At 40.6% G+C, this 18,766-nt stretch overlaps 1 protein-coding gene across 1 annotated transcript; it reads right to left on the bottom strand.

The window, feature by feature from the left end:
- Positions 1–1,173: 1,173 nt before the first annotated feature.
- LOC146608131 (calcitonin gene-related peptide type 1 receptor-like) lies at positions 1,174–18,681 on the bottom strand. The gene is made up of 13 exons (XM_085347084.1): positions 18,530–18,681; positions 12,853–12,928; positions 11,589–11,742; positions 11,225–11,335; positions 10,737–10,849; positions 10,549–10,643; positions 8,811–8,934; positions 8,565–8,718; positions 8,419–8,479; positions 8,270–8,330; positions 6,600–6,812; positions 6,473–6,514; positions 1,174–3,251 (listed from the first exon to the last, which is right to left on the bottom strand). Exons 2-13 carry the CDS (start codon positions 12,919–12,921, stop codon positions 3,045–3,047), a joined length of 1,404 nt encoding a protein of 467 aa, XP_085203210.1. The 5' UTR covers positions 12,922–12,928; positions 18,530–18,681; the 3' UTR covers positions 1,174–3,044.
- Between the last annotated feature and the right edge of the window lie 85 nt (positions 18,682–18,766).

The following is an 18,766-nucleotide window of genomic DNA, read 5'->3' as shown; positions in this document are numbered from 1 at the left end:
TATTCTCCAATACACATTTTCCCCTAGCGACTGGAGTTTACAAGGGGGTCAGGAACTGGTTTCTTGGTCTGTGACTGAGACCTAATATAAAAACATTACTCTGACTAATGTGACATCAAAGGCCTGTAAAATACATCATATATAGACTGCTTACATTGCAAAAAAAATCTCTCTGCGTTCTGGATATTTTGTGACCACAAAGCAATCCTGTCAAATTATGACCAGTATAGCGTGCTATGTTTGTAAGGAAACTTTCATGGTAATCACCTGGTAGCATAGTTTTTGTAACAACATGTTTTCTCACTCACGCAGAGATGAGAAATAGCCATGGTTATGTAGCCATAACCACCAGGGCCAGAGGAATTTTAGCCGGTTAGCTTCATCAGGGAATCGAACACCTAGCATGGCTCTGTCAAAAATTAGCCATTAGGTTCCCAGCTAACTTTAGCTAGCTATATTTCAGCTTGATATTTATTATTGGGTGGCTGTAGCTCAGGTGGCAGAGCAGGTCAGCCACTAATCAGAAGGTCGGTGGTTCGATCCCAGGCTGCATCCTGGCTGCATGCCAAATATCCTTGGGCAAGATACTAACCCCATGTTTGCCTACTGGTGGTGGTCAGAGGGCCTGGTGGCGCCTGTGTCCGGCAGCCTCGCCTCTGTCAGTGCGTCCCAGGGCAGCTGTGGCTACAATGTAGCTTGCTATCGCCAGTGTGTGAATGGGTGGATGACTGAATGTAGTGTAAAGCGCTTTGGGGTCCTTAGGGACTAGAAAAGCGCTATACAAATGCAGGCCATTTACCATTTACAAAGGAAACACAATCATGTATGTCAGTCTTCTCATTCTCACCAAAAAAGTACTTTGCAAATCCCAAACTACTAATTCAAGAAATCAAAGCTGAGAATCCAAGAATAAAATGTTATAATATAAGCCAGTGTCAAAGATTTCTTTAACAGCAAGGTGCAGTTTGTTCTTCTGAGACACAAATAAATAATAATAATAATAATAATGGATACTTTATTGATCCCCATGGGGAAATTACTTGTTTTTCTCTGCATTTGACCCATTCACTCAGTGAAGCAGTGGGCAGCCCACTAAGCAGGCGCCCGGGGAGCAGTGTGTAGGGACGGTACCTTGCTCAGGGGTACCTCAGGGTAGCTGTTAAGTGGATTAATAAGTTGTAGAAGACACTGGTAGGAAAATTTGTTCCCTTTGGAAACTAAATTGCCCGAAACTTTCCCACAAAAAGTACCCACTCCAGTGCAAATACTTCTAGAACACTGCTGAGGGTCCTTATTTGTTAAATTCAGAACAAATGCCATTATAAAAAAATCTAGCATAAAATTAAAGAACAGCAAAGTTCTGTGTGTCCTCTCAAGCAACTCAAACAAAACCTCACCATGTAGACTGTAACAGCCAAGAGCTGTTTTCCCAAAGATTTCTCTGTGTTCACATTGCTCTAGAATTATCTGCTACATGGACACAACCGCCTGTTGCAAGTGAAAAAAATAGATTTCCCCACTGGTTAGAGAGTGATTACTGGAGGTTGCTGCCTGCTGCCAGGTGAAATCGATCACAAAGAGAGACCAAAACCCTCCTTATGATTGTTTTTGTCACGAGCAAATTGCCTGTAGTTTGCATTGTGGTTGCAAGGAGGTTGCAAACTGGTCTCTAGGCTGGGGCCATCTGACTCTACATTGCCATGCATCACATGTTTGGCAGTTAAGTAAAGCCTCAATAGAGCTGGAAATACTTTTTTCAACCAATTGCAACTCTTTTGCAAAAGGATTGAGGTTTAAAGCATTTTAAAATTATATTTTCCTTATATCAGACCTGCGAGCTATGCTGTCGACTTCTACATGACAGCCTCACGCTTGTGATCCTAGACAAACCTATTGGCTTTCATTGTTGTTTCCCCCATGTTGTCCTATAAAGTTTCACACCACCTTGCACCTGCACCGAAAACCTGCAGTGGAAAGGTGCTTCCTGTTTTTAAAGGCCAGAACCAGCAGCTCTACAGGACAGTTTTGTCTTTTAACCTCAGACATATACAGTTTCCCCCCATTTACTTGATTTAAATGACAGTAACAGTGAGAATGACAATAATTATCAGTGCATTGTGTGAAATAAGTGATCCAGAAGTTAGGAGTTTATGTGACAATATTGCTATATACAACGAATGGTTTATAACTGAAACTAATGAAAACAACATTATGTTAAGTCCCTTACAACATGTCATTCATACACAATCAAATTTAAGTACAAACATATCAATCACGTCTCCAGCATTTTGGAATACAACAACAGTGAGCCAAACCAGTATACTTATCTATTAAGTATTAACTTAATAGAGACTGGAGCTGTCGCCAAGCCAGGCAAAATTATTTTGTGGACCTCACTCAGAAAACAAGAACTACATAAATAGAAAATTTACCTCAAAGTTGAGTTCAGTCCTCGTCCCATGCCGCATATCTTTATTTGACAAACAGCTAAAGCATAATTGACATTTTGCAAAGCGAGCAGGTTATTTTTGAATGTGTCTTTTTATCCGTTTCTATTTTAGTTTACGTTATTTTACATATACTTTACAAATGCCATTGATAACCACTACAAATAATATAAATAAAACTTCTTGCTCTTCATGCTCGCTATTCAGCTTAACAGCAAACAGCTGCGACACTGAGCTCCTCCATGAAACTTGAAGTGTCAGAAGGAGTGATGATAGAGGAAGCAGTATTTCACTTAGTTTACCGTCTACTTTTAAATTCCATCAAGCTCTTGAAAATGCCCAGAAAAGATATCCGCACAATACGAAAAAGAAATATTCCCTAGGTTATCTGCACAGTGCAGTACACTTTATTGTTGTTTGATGGCATTATCCTCATAGGATCTTAAGTCTTTGTTCTCACAGTCCTTCTAATGAAGTGAAATATGGGAGGGTGTCTTTTGGTTTAGTTTTTTGCTTTGAAAATGGAAGAAATACCTGTGTTATTTCTCAAAAACCTTGGGAGGAGAGCAAAACAGTAAGTCATGAACCTGAAGAGCTTCACACAAAAGGGCTGTCCGATCGGAATATGTCTGAGTAGCTCTTGCCGTTCATGTGCTCAGTGTGACTCTCGATGCTGTAGCATCGGTGGACTTCGGTCAGCGACGACGCCACGTAGGAGGCCGAGCGGAAGATGTCAGCGTTGGCGAAAGTACCGACAAACTGCATCCGCTGTTGATTCCAGTATCTCCGGAGAATGCTCTGAACCTGCAAGAGGAGGAACAAAGACGATGAGAGAAAAATCCGTGCTGGTGGTTGGACTTATCTCCAAGGGCGGTCCTAGCCTGTTTGGTGCCCTGGGCGAACACTCGCTTTGTGCTCTATTTGGAAGAAAACAGAGCACAATTCATGCAGTCGGGGTCAGAAGTTCACTTTCACTCATCATGGGCATGACTGTCATGGCAATGATGTGCTTTTAATGATTTCATTGAACTGTTCTTTTTCCAGGGTAGAGTGATTGCACAGCATACATATTTCATAACTTAAAAAAAAACAAAACAAGAACAGGATAAACAAATTTTAATTTATTTTTGGAATTTCAAGAACTAGAAACTACTGAAACATCAGCATCACTGTCCACAGTAACGCCTGTTTTACATGGGCTGAGCTGACCAAGAAAGACATCGCTGTTCCAAAATCGACACCTTTAAGCTAGACTGAGATTTGCAGCTGCTCACATTGACGAGCAAAAAAGCTTCATGGTTGGATTAAAAGATTGAGCTGTTTGGCCACAGTAACAAGAGGTATGTTTGGAGGAGTAATTGTGAGGCTTTCAAAGCTAGGAACACTGTACCAGCTGTCAAGCACAGTGGTGGTAGCATCATGTTCTGGGGCTGTTTTGTTGCCAGTGTTGCAAAAAGGTTTTGCACAAAATGGTTGGAATAATGAACGAGAAGTACTACCTCCAAATTAATCAACTTCACCTCAAATCAAAAGCTAGGCAGTTAAAACTTAGACACAGTTGGGTGGGTCCAACAGGACAATGATCGCAAACACACATTAAAACTGGTTTCGGAATAATTAAAGCAGGCTAACATCAAGTTTCTGGAATGAGTCAAAATGTACATTTTGGCACTGTGTGGTCAGAGAAAACTGTACACTCAAACCTTTTTTTCCAAAGTCATTAAATGTGTATACTGTACAGTCACAAAGTCTTTGAAGAAATCCTCAACCACAACGTTCGTGCCCAGCATGAGTCGATGTGTTTGAGCATAGCTGCACATTTTAACTCCAATCACTCGATTCATTATAACATGAGAACCTTTTTTTATTTTTGTGATTTTGACTCTGTATATAACAACAGTGGTTCTTAAATCAAACAATCAAGAGGTGATTAAAGTGCAGACTTTCAACTTTAATTCAAGGGGTTTTACAAACATTTCTACATTAACTGTTGAGGAATTACAACAATTTTTATACACAGTCGCCAATTTTCATTTAAGTTGAACAAACTAAGGTAATTTTATATGTAAAGGAATTGTTTAAAGACTTGGATGTAATCAAATCTATAACTCATGGACCTCACTAAGTGCCGCATTTCATCCCTCAATATGTTTTTCTTGGCTTTAGGTCAGCTAACTTATCATCTGAATAATATCCAGTTTCTTTAAGACTATAGCTCTGCAAACTTAAAGATTACTCCTGCTACTCCTATCAGCAGTCACATCGTCAATAAACCAGTCTCACTAATGATGGTGTCCTTCAGAGCAGAATTTTCTTTGACCGCTTAGTGGGAATTCCAGGGAAAAGCTACTAGCAAATGGAAATCTGCCCCATAACTTTCATCTGCTTAGCATGCGCACACCAGCTCACCCTCATCTTCACCAGACTCTTCAGCCTCTCACTGAATCAGGCAGCCATCCCATCCTGTCTAAAATCAGCCACAATCATCCCAGTGCCGAAGAAGTCTCCCATCTCCAGCCTGAATGATTACCGCCCTGTGGCCCTCACACCGGTAATCATGAAATGCTTTGAGAGACTAGTCCTTCAGCACATCAAGGATTACCTCCCCCCAGAATTCGACCCCCACCAGTTTGCATACCGTGCAAACAGATCCACAGAAGACGCCATCGCCACAGCCCTCCACGCTGTGCTGAGTCACCTAGAGCAGCGGCAAAGCTACGTCCGAATGCTCTTTGTAGACTACAGCTCAGCCTTTAATACAATCATCCCGGACATCCTCATCACCAAACTGGTCGCTCTTGGCCTCCCTCCTCTCATATGTGCCTGGATAAAGGATTTCCTCACAAACCGGCCCCAGACTGTAAGACTCGGCCCTCATCTCTCCTCCACTCGCACACTGAGCACCGGCTCCCCACAGGGCTGTGTGCTGAGCCCCCTCCTGTATTCTCTCTACACCCACGACTGCAGTTCGACCCACAACAACACTCTCATCATCAAGTTTGCTGATGACACCACGGTAGTCGGACTCATCTCGAAGGGAGACGAGGCAGAGTACAGAGAGGAAGTCCTGAAGCTGGCAGCATGGTGTTCAGAAAACAACCTGGCACTGAACACTAAGAAAACCAAAGAGCTCATTGTTGACTTCAGGAGACATAGCACCGACTTGGCCCCCTCTACATCAACGGGGAGTGTGTGGAGAGGGTCCACACTTTCCTTGGTGTCCTCATCTCTGCTGACATCTCCTCGACAGGAAACATCTCAGCGGTCATCAAGAAGGCCCAACAGCGGCTGCACTTCCTGAGAGTCCTCAGGAAGTACAAGCTGAACTCCAACCTGCTGCTGACCTTCTACCGCTCGTCCATTGAGAGCCTGCTAACCTACTGCATCACGGTATGGTACGGCAGCTGCACCAAAGCAGATAGAGTGAGGCTTCAGAGTGTGGTCAAGACAGCACAAAAGATCATCGGCTGCCCTCTCCCCTCCCTGATGGACATTTATTCCTCCCGCTGCCTCAGCAGAGCAGCAAACATTATCAAGGACAGCTCCCACCCTGGCTTCAACATGTTCAGCCTGCTTCCCTCAGGGAAGTGCTACAGGTGCATCAGCACAAAAACCCACAGACTCAAAAACAGTTTCTTCCCCAAAGCGATAACCACCCTGAACTCACACATGCACAGATAGCACAGCCCCCCACTTCCCACTTCCTCTAAGGACCACCACTGTGCAATACCAATTCTATGTGCAACAACTCAACTGTATATACATAACACTATTTATTACATATCACTTACGTCTTGTATATTGTACATTTTATATGTATGTATATATATATGTTTTTCCCTATGTTAATATTGACCATATGTACATAACGCTGCAGAACTGTACCCCCCCCCCCAGCATGTTTACACTGAGTAGGAGATGCTCTGTATCTCATTGTACAACTGTATAGTGACAATAAAGGCAATTAATTATTTTTTATGGAAGAATCGGCAACTGTTCATTTATTAATTTGCTCAATTACTCACCTCCCCGTTGAAGAAGCAGAATATTGTCGAAACCAAGAGACCCTGAATAAAACAAAGAAAGTTTATTACGTAAAATATGTGCTAATATTAACATTATTATGCCTCTTTCTCCGATGCATGGACTGACCTGGTAGTGCATCAGGATGTTCATGATGTAGTGATAGATCTCAGAGTGGCCATCAGGTTTATATGGGAGCAGGACAAACTGGATACCGAGAAGAGGGATGAGAATGAGGGTGGCTCTCACAGCCCTCATGTAGAGGCTGGATTCGGCCTGGTGTGTCACTCGCAGCTTGGTGATGAGAACCCGAACGATGTTCAGCAGGAAGAAAAGGTTCACCTGGAGTCAAAGTAGGCACACACAACTTTTTATTGAAATATCAGACGCAGATTAAAAGGACAGGATAGTTCTTATCAAGTCAACACCGAAAGAAAACCTGTGCCAGACCTTCAGAAAGCCTGCTCATAAAGCAAAATACATAGCGTACAAGATATAAGGACAATAGGTGGTTCTAGAGTTTTATAAATTAGCGTATATAGTGAAGTACACCATCTTAATTCCTTATGACAGCTTCCACAATTTTACCTCTTTACCAGATAGATGTGTTGTTTTTTTGTAAATTTCTTTTGACCCCTGCCTTCTTTAACATACCTTTGCCTCCAAGTCCATACTTTCTTCTTAATACAGCTTGAATTATTTTGTGCATTGTATATCATCAGTGCAATGTTTACATCAAGTCAACTGAAAATTGTCAAAGTTTGTTGGTCATAATTTACTTTAGCATATAAAGTGGTATTGTTTGCTTTCAATGCAGTTGGTATGGAAGTACTGGGAATCAATGAACTGGTTCTTGTGAAGTGCTTTTCTACTCCACATAAGTACTCAAAGATTGGAAATGCGTCATTCACCCATTTACCTCTTTTCATATGCTCCGTTCTATATAACATTAACACTCGCAAGCAACTTGGAGCTAGCATCTTGTCCAAGAATATTTGGATAGCCAGAGATCAAATCCCCAACCTTTCATTTAGTAAGTGAGCTACTGTACCCTCTAAGCTACAGCCACCCAGGTTATTTCTGCATGAGACAGATTCAACAAAGTGCTGGAAACACTCCTCAGAGATTTTGGATCCATGTTGACATGACAGTATGACACAGTTGCTTCAGATTTATCAGCTGCACAGCCCAAAGATGCTCTGTTGGATCGAGGTCTGGTGACTGTGCAGGCCACTAGAGTACAGTGAACTTATTGTCATGTTCAAGAAAATATACTGAGATGATCTGAGATTTTTTATTCTGCAGTCATCAAAAAATGTGTGCACTGTGGTCATAAAGGGATGGACATGGTCAGCAGCAATACTTTGGTGCTTAGGGGCCCAAATGTGCAAAGAAAATATCTTGAATATCATTACACCACCATCAGCAGCCTGACACATTGATGTAAGGTGATCCTATAAGGATGGATTGTAGACTCGGTTTCCTGTTCTTAACTGACAGGACAGACTGGTGTGGTCTTCTGCTGCTATTAAGATGCTCTCCTGCGTACCTTGGTTGTAACAAGTGGTTATTAGAGTTATTTTCCTCTTCCTGTCAGTTCAAAGCAGTCTGACCATTCTTCTCTGACCTTTGACATCAACAAAGTATTTTCACCCAGAGAACTGCCGCTAACTGGACATTTTCTCTTTTTCAGACCATCATGGTTCTTTGGGAAAATCCCAGCAGATCAGTAGCTGCTGAAGTACTCAGACAAGCCCGACTAGCACCAACAAACACGTGAAACAGAGTTTAGTACTCACCACCAATGCAGCACAGATGGGTCCATGGATAATGTAAAGCAAGGAAGTGTTTATGGTGCACCTGTGAGGGAACAGATCAGATCATTATATCCAGATGGGATGGGAACACGTGATATCTGTTGAAAGGATGTGTGAATCCAAAGACTCACTTGTCACTGTAGTAAAAGTTACGCGCTATTGAGTATATCACTGCCGGCATGATTGGAAAGCCTGTGAAATCAATAATGTTGAGTGACATTTGTGTTTGATAGCCAGGAAGTATGCACGCATAAATATTCACATGTCTTTAACTTACCCCAACCCAGCAGATAATACCAAAGGAGATGCTGTTCTTCTGCAAACACAGCCACAACTATCAGAGTATGCAGGTAGATGCCCTCACAAAGCATCCAGAAGTAGTTACAGCTCATCAGGTACATATGGATAAACTCCATCAGTGTGCAGCTTATCTGAAGAAAAACAAAACGTGTTTTTACACGACTCAAACAAATGGAGCCTGAGTTACTATCCAATATAAAAGGTGGAAAAGCAGGTCACTCACAGAGTCAGCATATTTGTGTCCTTGCTTCGCTAACATTGTGAGCACAATAACGGTCGCAATCGAGTTAAGTATGAAGGAGAGAAAGAGGTTTTTGTGGAGAGTTATCCTTTGGCAGCTCAGACTCCTGATGGTTATTAGAAAAGAAGACACATTAGATTTTTACTTTTGAATCACAGATTTGTCCATAAGGTCACAACAAGCACCACTGAGACACCGACCCCATCTCCCCAGTCAAAACAGGTCCAGGCATCATGCCAAAAACTGCATCAGAAATGGACGGATGTTCATGCATAGATGTATATTGTTGCAATAAGGAATGCATTTTGTAATTTATTATTATTATTATTACTTAGGGATTTCTTTCTAACAATTTCGGGCACTTTCAGATGTCAGCTTGATAGCCTTTAAACAGCTGTTAACTGCTGTGAATGTGCAAGATCTAAATCTAGTTTCTCCTGCATTGAAAGTTAGTAATAACAAACTAATAATGTTATCTAAAACTTGGGTTTCTAAATGGCCCTGATGAGATAGGAAAATTAAATGTATTAAAGCTACCAAGAAGAAAAACAATCTATGGCAATTTAAATTGTGGAGATTTAAGGGAATAAAAAACAGAATTTAGCAAATTCTATGGGACATGAAATACTGGGATTGAAAGTTTGAAAACTTTTTAGTAATTAACCTTTTTCTTTAATTTAAGTCCCAAGACTTTTCAACACATTTATGCAGTTAACATAAATTTACAATGAAACTTGGTCTCATTTGTTGTATGTGACTTGTCTCCATTGACTCCTTGCTTTCTGTTGTCAGCATTACAAGCCTCTGCTACTTATTACAAAACAATTCAGAGTGAAAATGCAGAGAAGATGGGTACACTGTTATCATAAGGGGATAGACATTGTCAGCAACAATACTCAGGAAGGCTGTGGCGTTTAAAAGATGCTCAGTTGTTACTAAGTGGCCCAAAGTATGGAAAGAAAATACCCCCACACCATGACACCACCACAAGCCTGAACTGCTGATATTAGGAAGGATGGATGAAAGCACGGATATGCTTTCATGTGGTTTTCATCATTCTGACCACACCATGTTAATGTCAAAGCAGGACTCATCAGACCAGGCAACATCTTTCTTTTTCTTCTTTTATTGTCCAATTTTGGTGAATTGTAGCCTCAACCTCGTGTTCTTAGTTGACAGGAGTGGCTTACAACTGCTGCTGTAAATCATCTGTCTCAAGACTGAGGTGTTTTTCTGCATAGCTTGGTTACGACAAATGCTTATTTGAGTTATTGTTGCTTTCTTAGCAGCTTTAAGCACTAAAGCCATTCTTCTCTCAAGACATCGTCACCCAGAGAACTGAAACAGACCCCCCCCCCCCCCCCCCCCCCCCCCCCCCCCCCCCGATCACTCTATGTAAACTCTAGAGATTGCTGTGTGGCAAAAAGCTGAGCATTTTCTGAAATACTCAGTCCCCCCTGTCTGGCATCAACAACCATATCACATTCAAGTTACTTAAATGAGCGATCCTCAGTTTTCACTTCAGCAGGCACGTCTACACGCCTAAATGGATTGAGTTGCTGCCACGTGATTTGTTGCCAAGATATTTGCTTTGCATTTGAGTTCTGTACCTAATAAAGTGGGTGTACAAAATCTTAACTAATCACAGTAAGAGCAATACAAAAGATAAAATATAAAATAATATACTATAAAATATAAACAAGAACAGTGCCAGACTTACTTAAAATGGAAAAAAATTCCCAGTGAAATCAGCAAAGACAGCAGCGAAAGTCCATGACCGATCATAACCAAGTAGAAGTGAGTCATTGTTGCCTGCTACAAAACACAATACATACAGGTTTGCATTAATTATTGGCTATCGACTTCTATTGTGCTTTACTGATTTTATTGTACTTTGTTCACTTTTACCTCTCCGTGATGTGTGAAGTTGGCTTTGCAGTTTGTGTAGTTGGTCCACGTCCTGTTGCTCTCCGGATGCCGTGCCCACTCTCCAGTCTCTGTGCAAACTTTTTGAGCCATCACTGTGAGCAGATTTGAAAATAAATCGTCATTTTATTATGTTGATACTTTGGGACTGTTGAGTTTAAACAGAAGGTGGACAGCAGAGGGGGAGAGTGCCATCAAGCTAAAGGAGGAGTCCAGGCTTGGTAACCCTGTGGGACTTCAGAAGCAGCTGACAGGTACCGACAGGCCAAGCAGGATGTAGCCCAGGCAGCAGCCGAAGCTTTAATTCAAACTGCATAAAAGTTCGAATCATTTATTGATTGACTGATCGATACCGTCTATAGTGATTTTACAGCTCTCAGTTTAACAACCCTAATGACATAAAGGAAAAATAATGTGAACGCTCAAGGTTAATGACGTTATATGAAATCACAGAGGGCACAGAGATTTACCGTGTGTATCAAAATCATCAAAGTAGTCTGGACAGTTCTGCTCTTTAACGCCAGCTTTAGTTTCATCCCAGCACAGCCAGCCGTCCCACGTCATGTTGCACATCGGCTCCGCTAACAGAGGCAGAAGACAGACCGGCAAAATCACGTTAAAGAAGAAAGGCATGAAAGTTCAGTTCTGCTTTTCCTTTCATTTTAATTATTTTTATAGTCATATTAATAGATTTTAGTACTGTAATACAAAATACACAATTCTTTAGGTACATATACAGATTATACCTGCAGCATTTACTGCATTTATGCAGAACTTTTACATGCCATTGAGTATTTTTATGGTGTGATACTGTGCATGTCTACCACTGCTCACCAGTCGTTTTTGTTTTGTGCTGCGACTCTGTTATCCTCTGGAAACATCTGTACTGGGCCATGGTGATTTTAGACAGTCTCAACAGATCTCCATGGTTCACTGAATGATTCGCTGGTTCCTTGTGAGCGTCTTTAGCTGTTGCCTCCACCAGCATCTGGAAACACAAAATTTGCAAATGTCAAAAATGTGTAATTCAACCATTCGAGCTGGTGTTCCTCAACTCGTCCCATCCTGTTTATCTCTCATACGGAGAACCTATTCCATAAAGCACCTTTCATGCTATACTCAAAGCAAAATAATTGACTTTTTATACATAATTTAGCCATCTACTCAACTGTTATCCCATACGTTTAGCTTGGAAGTTATACTCTTACAGTAAAAAGCTTTAGTTGCCAGACAGAGTTTCTCACATTGGACTCTATTGGGCTGTAAAACAAGCTCATATCATGACCCCTCCACCACTGTGCTGACAGCTGGTATGAGGTTTTTGGCTTTGTGCATTATGGCCAATCATCGCACTGGTCTCATCTGTTCAAAGGGCACTGTTCCAGAAGTTTGGTGGTTTGTTCCGGTGCAGCTTTACAAGCCTAAGCCGAGCTGTTGCGTTAGTTTTAGAGAGAAGACACTTTCTTCTGGTAATCTTTCCAAACAAACCACACTTGGTCATTCTTTTTCTAATTTTAGTGTCTTGAACTTTTACATTTAACGTGCTAACTGTGGCTCCGTTTGTGATAAATAAATACTGACACGATGTAAATTTGTCATGTTGTGAGGTTGTATTTACCTGCTGAGCACGAGAATATTTTTATTGAGAGGTGAAACCCTAGAACCAAAAGAGACTCTGCTTTCTGTTTACTGTGGCTGTGCTCTGACTTGATCTACTACAAGTTCTGTAACTTTAGGGAAGCAACAGTCAATCAAAAGAGCCAAACTTAGCCAATAAAAAAAAGAGTTTACTGTATTTTGACAGAGAGTTGTTTGTTAGAAACAACGAGTTTGCATGAAGTTTATTTTAAATAGCTGAGATTATTTTTCAAATGCAAATTCAACATTCTGTGATACATCTGGGAACATTTATCTGACATTAAAAAAAGGAAAATGCTCTCAAGATATATCATTTATTCCAGCAGGGCCAACTTATCATTTTCTTTACTAAAAAAAACCTTAAAACATCAACTCATGGTGTGACAGTTAATGCTCAACTCATAAATATGTACCAGACTGTTGTCCCTGTTATCAATAGTAAAGGAAAACATTTAAGTACCTTGTTGAGGGAGCACAGGACCAGGAGTAGCACGATGTAGCTCAGATCCATGTGCGCTCTGATCTTCATACGTTTCCTAAAGAAAAGTCACAAGAGTTGCAGCTGAGGAAAGAAATTTCTCCAAATATGCACACAACATATTACAGGTGCTGGTCGCATACAGATTAAAAGCATAGCCTTTGGACACTCGCCATTAGACTGGACGATATTTTTATACTTTGTTAGATGTTATTTTTATTAGTGTTGGAGGAACAGGTAAAAATGTCACCACTATCCCAAATAGTTTTCTCCCAAAGGCCCGATAATAACAACAACACTTCCTGAGCTGCAGCAGCTGCTGGGCTGATCCAGCACACAATGTGCTGACAGGAGCTGGAAACAAACTCACATGCTCTGTACTGCCAGGACCATAAAATAACACATTTAGCATTAAAATTTGGTATCTTCGTATTATTATTTTTACTATTAAATTTGTAATTTTGCCTTCTAATTATCTTTCAAAGCCAATATCAGGTCCCCCATCCTTTGAAACTGAGAGGGAAATGCTTGTAGCTTCATGTTTTTAACTTGTAATGAGCAGTCCTCTCCTTTTTTGGACGATGAGGTTACAGATTTGACCTGTTGCTTCCTCCGTTCTCCCTTCCTTCCTTCCTGCATGCTTATTAAGCACCGTGAGCAGGTTTAACCAAAGTTTAGCCAGAAGACATCACCACGTCAAATACCTGTACAGTTGGTGTGGCAGAAGCTCTTGAACCTAGTGTGGTTCGTACATTAAAAAAGCATGTATCCTTCAGTCAACAAGAAGCTCAGTTTTTCCTGACACATGTAGTGCTGTGCAAACGTCTGGAGCCCCTCATTTCTTTCTATTTTGCTTCCAAGGAGCCAGAAATACATTTTTGGAGGCACAGTGGCTGCTTTTTCACCCATTTTCAGAAGAATGCTTTTTTTGTTTGTTAAGCTACTTCACAATCATTCAAGCACAAAAAAGTCTCCTAACTCAAGGGATGAACCAGTGTTGTGGCTACATAACACATAACTCAGCAAAGAAACCATTTTAAATTGTATCTTTAGGCACTTTGTTGTTAGCAGCCTGTCACAAAAACACATCGTTTGTTCACATAGCTTTAGTTGAATCTATAAAAAATGCCAAAGATAACACAGTCTGACATAACATTGTATTTTTGCAAGAACAAAGTGATTCTCAAAAAGCTGTTACTTCAAAATTTCAGCATATCTCAGCATATTGTGCAGTGTGTCAGAGGACAAAAGAAGTGGCAGGTCTAAAGAAACAAAACTATCTACAGCAGATGAACAGGATGTCATTTCACATACAGTAACAGGAAAAACCCCAAAGTCCTGCATTTCAGCCAGTGGTGTTGGAGATCTTGTCAAAATTAATGAATTACGAACACAGAAAAGTACCATCGTGCAAAACCATCTTGAAAGCATCTGATTGGCAGCAGCTTCATTTTTTAGCATGACAATCATCCCAAACACATTGCCAATGCAACAAAATCATACTTGTATAGAAAAACACACAGTGGAGCTCTATCAGTCATGGATTGGCCTCCCCAAAACCTGGACCCCAGCATTACCGGAGCAGTGTGGGATCATGTTGACAGAGAACAGAACAAAAGGCAGAAACATCCAAAGAAGAGCTTTGAATTGTACAAACTCTGTTTTTGCCTTACACACTGTAATTACACGTTTGTTACAATAAATCCCTCCACCCATTTCCCATTTTCCTAGAAAAATATAAAGAAACGGGGATTGGCTCATGACTTCTGCACAGGACTGTAGCATAGAAGAAGCTAACATCAAAGCAGCTGCTACTTAGAGATATTTTAATTTAACTACAACAACAACTTTTCTTATGTTTGCAAGACTTTTTTTTTAATTCACTTTTTACCTCACTGCAAACTGTGGTTGAACATATGTATAAGAATATATTTAGTATTAAAAAAAATTAATAATGCAATAAAAACTGAAATATTAAATGCAACAGTAAATACATCAAGGGGAGAGAAAGGTTAATAAATAGAGAAGCAAATTAAAACATAAATATTAAATTTATGTCACATAAATTAATGCCTATAGCCTACAGCTTAAGTAAAAGTAACTTACCATGCCAATTTTGATCTTCACGCAGGCCTTAAAGGGCCAGAAAACTGTACCCTAACAGAAAATATTTTAAATCCTCTTAAATGTTTCTTGCAGATGCTAATAGATGAAGATTCACGTTTGTAACTAAACTAAATAACAGGGTTAAACCTGCTTTGGCAGGAAAAAGTCAAACGTTGAGCTGGGTAGTCTAAAACCAAAGTCTGTGTCTTCGGTGACAAAGGCGTTGCACAATAACTTTAAAGCTGTTGATTACATTAAAGCATTTGCACCACCTCATAAACTGTCATTAATGAGTCTACCTTTCATATCTACAGTTTAATGCAGCACCAGAAAGTCTCTCTCGACATCAAACTCTTTCTGAGTTTCTCCTCTCAGTATGTCAGTGTCATACAACCCATCTATAATCTTGCAGCACAAATGTAATTAATTTCCACCTCCTCTGGCTGCTAATTCAGGAAATCTTTGTCACTTTAACAGATTAATATCCTCTTGAACACACCCAAAAAAAGGGAAAACACTACATGCAGTATGATTTCCTGCTGCTATGCAAAAAAGACATCCAATATCTATTCGTGCAGTCACTCCCTTGGTGTGTAATCCATTTGTGTGAGAACTCAGAGATTTAACCACTTCTACATGAGAAATGCCCTTCACTGAAAACACCGTCCTGTCCTGGAAATCTGTGTTTTTCCCACTCATGCTATTGCAGCTTTTTGTTAGGTGTTACAGAAAGCATATACAGTCACCCGCCACTTTATTAGGTACACCTGTACATTTCATCGGCAGTAGCTCAACATATTTAGGTGTCCAGACCTGATCATGACAACCTGCTCAAGTTCAAATTGAGCAACAGAACTTGGAAGAAAACAATTTTGAATGCCTCGTGGCTGTTGGTGGTCTGTGAATTTCAGAAACTGCTTATCTGCTGGGATTTTCCTACACAACCATCGCTAGGGTTTACAGAGAGTGATCTGAAGAGGAGAAAATATGCAATGAGCGGCAGTTGTCTGAGTGAAAATGCCTTCAGAGGAGAATGACCATCCTGCATAACTTGCAGAGATGGGCAGTAACGCGTTACTTGTAACGCGTTACTGTAATCTGATTACTTTTTTCAAGTAACGAGTAAAGTAAGGGATTACTATTGCAAAATCGGTAATTAGATTACCGTTACTTTCCCGTAGGAACGCTGCGTTACTGCGTTACTAAAACCGTGATTTTTTTTGCGAGAATGTCTCATGACAGTGACGTAAGCAAGTGCGACGTTGGTGACAGCAGCTGTGTGCAGATCAACAATGGATAATATATCGAGTGCGGGAGAGAGTATGAGCGTGCAGCGTTTAAAGCGTGGAAGTACTGACCTTACTTTGAGTTTGATTCCATAAAAAGTGACAAAAACATTAGCGTCCATCGTGCGTGGGAAGAAAACTTCTTTTTATAGCGAAAAAAACCCCTAAACTTCCGAGCAAGCACCGAGTAGCTACGACGTGATGGGAAACTCACAGAGACACTCGCGCGGATTCTTCAACTGACCGCAGCACACCTACACCAGGGTAACCCTCCGCCTACCCTGCTCCTGCTTTACAGGTGAAAATAGAGCAAAAGGACCGCTGAGTCTTTGACTTTATTTATTTTCTGCTGTGTTTTACTTGCATCTGTTTGAAAGAGTGAGTGAAAACACAAAAAATATTTTATTTTATGTGCTGGAATGTGTAGAAAATAGGTTTAAATGTTAAACTAATTTATTCAAGTCAGAGAATGTTGCATATAATTAAATGTTTTGCTTGATGCATAAAGTTAAAAGATTAAAACTGATAAAACAAGTTAAAAAAAAGAGACTTTTCCATTTGATTACATTTTGTATGATGGATTATGTAGAAAAAGTAGAATTGGGCTGAAAGATCTATCACTTTATCACCTCTTCAGGTTGTAAATCGTGTTTTTAAAAAGTAACTAAGTAACTAAGTAACTAAGTAATTAATTACTTTTGAAAATAAGTAATCAGTAAAGTAACGGGATTACTTTTTGGGGGGAGTAATCAGTAATTAATTACTGATTACTTTTTTCAAGTAACTTGACCAACACTGATAACTTGTTGCCAGTGTTGGGACTAACGGGTTATTAAGTAACGCGTTACAGTAACTACGTTATTATTGTGGTAACGAGCACAGTAACTAGTTATTATGCCAAAATCAGGAACGCGTTACTCGTTACTGGGATTTAGATAGGCTCGTTATTCGTTACTTCGTGTGGTGGCTATCGCGGAGCTTCCACAGATTCAGTAACATTAGCAAGTGGTGGAGGCCAGCAGGTGGATGAGAGGAAGGGGAGGGAGGAGGAGGAGAGACCTGAGGCGGCTGCCGGTCCGAGTGTCAGGTGAACTGAACTTCAGGTAAGAAGTTATAATGAAACCAGGAGATGTCCTTATTGAATCATCAAAACTGAACAGGTGATGGAGAAACAGGTTTACCTTTTAGGTGACATGAATGAGTTGAAGGGAAGTTATGAACTGTTTCTGAGAGACAAATAACCCCAGGATCCTTTTTTATGTAGCTGACAGCTGGTAACTGTGCAGGGGCGGGTCTAGCAAAGTTTTGCCAGGGGGCCAGGTAGGGCATTAACAGGGAAAGGGGGGAACAAGGAAGTTAAAATTAACTTAAAACCAAAGTTACTTTCCCTAGTAACTAGATACTTTGAAAGTAACGAGTAACTTGAAGTAACTGACTTACATTTGATAGAAGTAACTAGTAATGTAACTAAGTTACTAATTTAAAGTAACTTACCCAACACTGTGCTTGTTGCGACCAAGGTGTGCAGAAAAGCATCTTACTAGCAGCAGAAGACCATGTTGGGTGTAACTCCTGTCAGCTAAGAACAGGAAATGTGGCTACAATTCAAATTTACCCCAAGTGGAAAATAGAAGATTGAAAAATGTTTTTTTCTCTGATAACCGCATTTATCCATGCTGCCTCGTATCAACAGTCAGGCTGCTGGTCTTATGGTGTGGGGGATAGTTCTTCGGCACACTTTGGCCCCCTCAGCACCAGTTGAGCATCATTTAAACACCACAGCCTGCCTGAGTTTTGTTGCTGACCATGTCCATCCATTTATGACCACAGTGTACCCATGCTTGACATGCTATGAAGTCAATATGGCCCCAAATCTCTGAGGATTGTTTCCAGCATCTTGTTGAATCTATGCTAGTAAGAAGGCAGGTCTGAAGAGAAAGAGTCCAGCCCGGTACTAGCACATGTACCTAATAAAGTGGCTAATAAGTGATTTTACTGCATCACTTTGGTAAGTCGGTAAATATGTTGTGGACTCATGTCACACCATAAGCTCCCACCAACATTTTAAACAGTTCAAATTGGACTTGACGTTTGTTTGTTTGTTTGTTTTTTTCAGCTTGTCTTTTAATTCTTCCACATCATTCACACATTTTAATTTCTTTCTGTGCTCGTGCCTGATATGACAACAACGTGACATTAAGCAATGAACATTTTGACCCGTTTTCAGCATCTTGACCAGAGTGCAAGTACAAGTTCCAAGAGCTTACCTTCACACAAAAGAAGAAACAAAACTCAGAGTTGCCAGAGTCAGGAGTAATCCTTCAGTCTGAGAGTTTGGCTTTGCTGATAAAGGAAAACAATGAAACAACCCTGATCCCCCTTTTTTGTTTCCAGGGGCAGATCTCCACTGCTTGTTTCACACCGGAGACACAGGCGACACTGAGCTGGGCTGTCCTGATAAAAACGGACTGACTGGAGCTGCTGATGACATCACACGCTTGTCT

Source organism: Diplotaxodon limnothrissa, linkage group LG23 (genome assembly GCF_057381915.1).
Source record: "Diplotaxodon limnothrissa isolate DT_005_m linkage group LG23, D_limnothrissa_male_GT1.1, whole genome shotgun sequence".
Classification (NCBI taxonomy): domain Eukaryota; kingdom Metazoa; phylum Chordata; class Actinopteri; order Cichliformes; family Cichlidae; genus Diplotaxodon; species Diplotaxodon limnothrissa.
The sequence above is the reverse complement of the archived record's forward strand: the minus strand, read 5'-3'. Positions and strand labels throughout refer to the sequence as shown.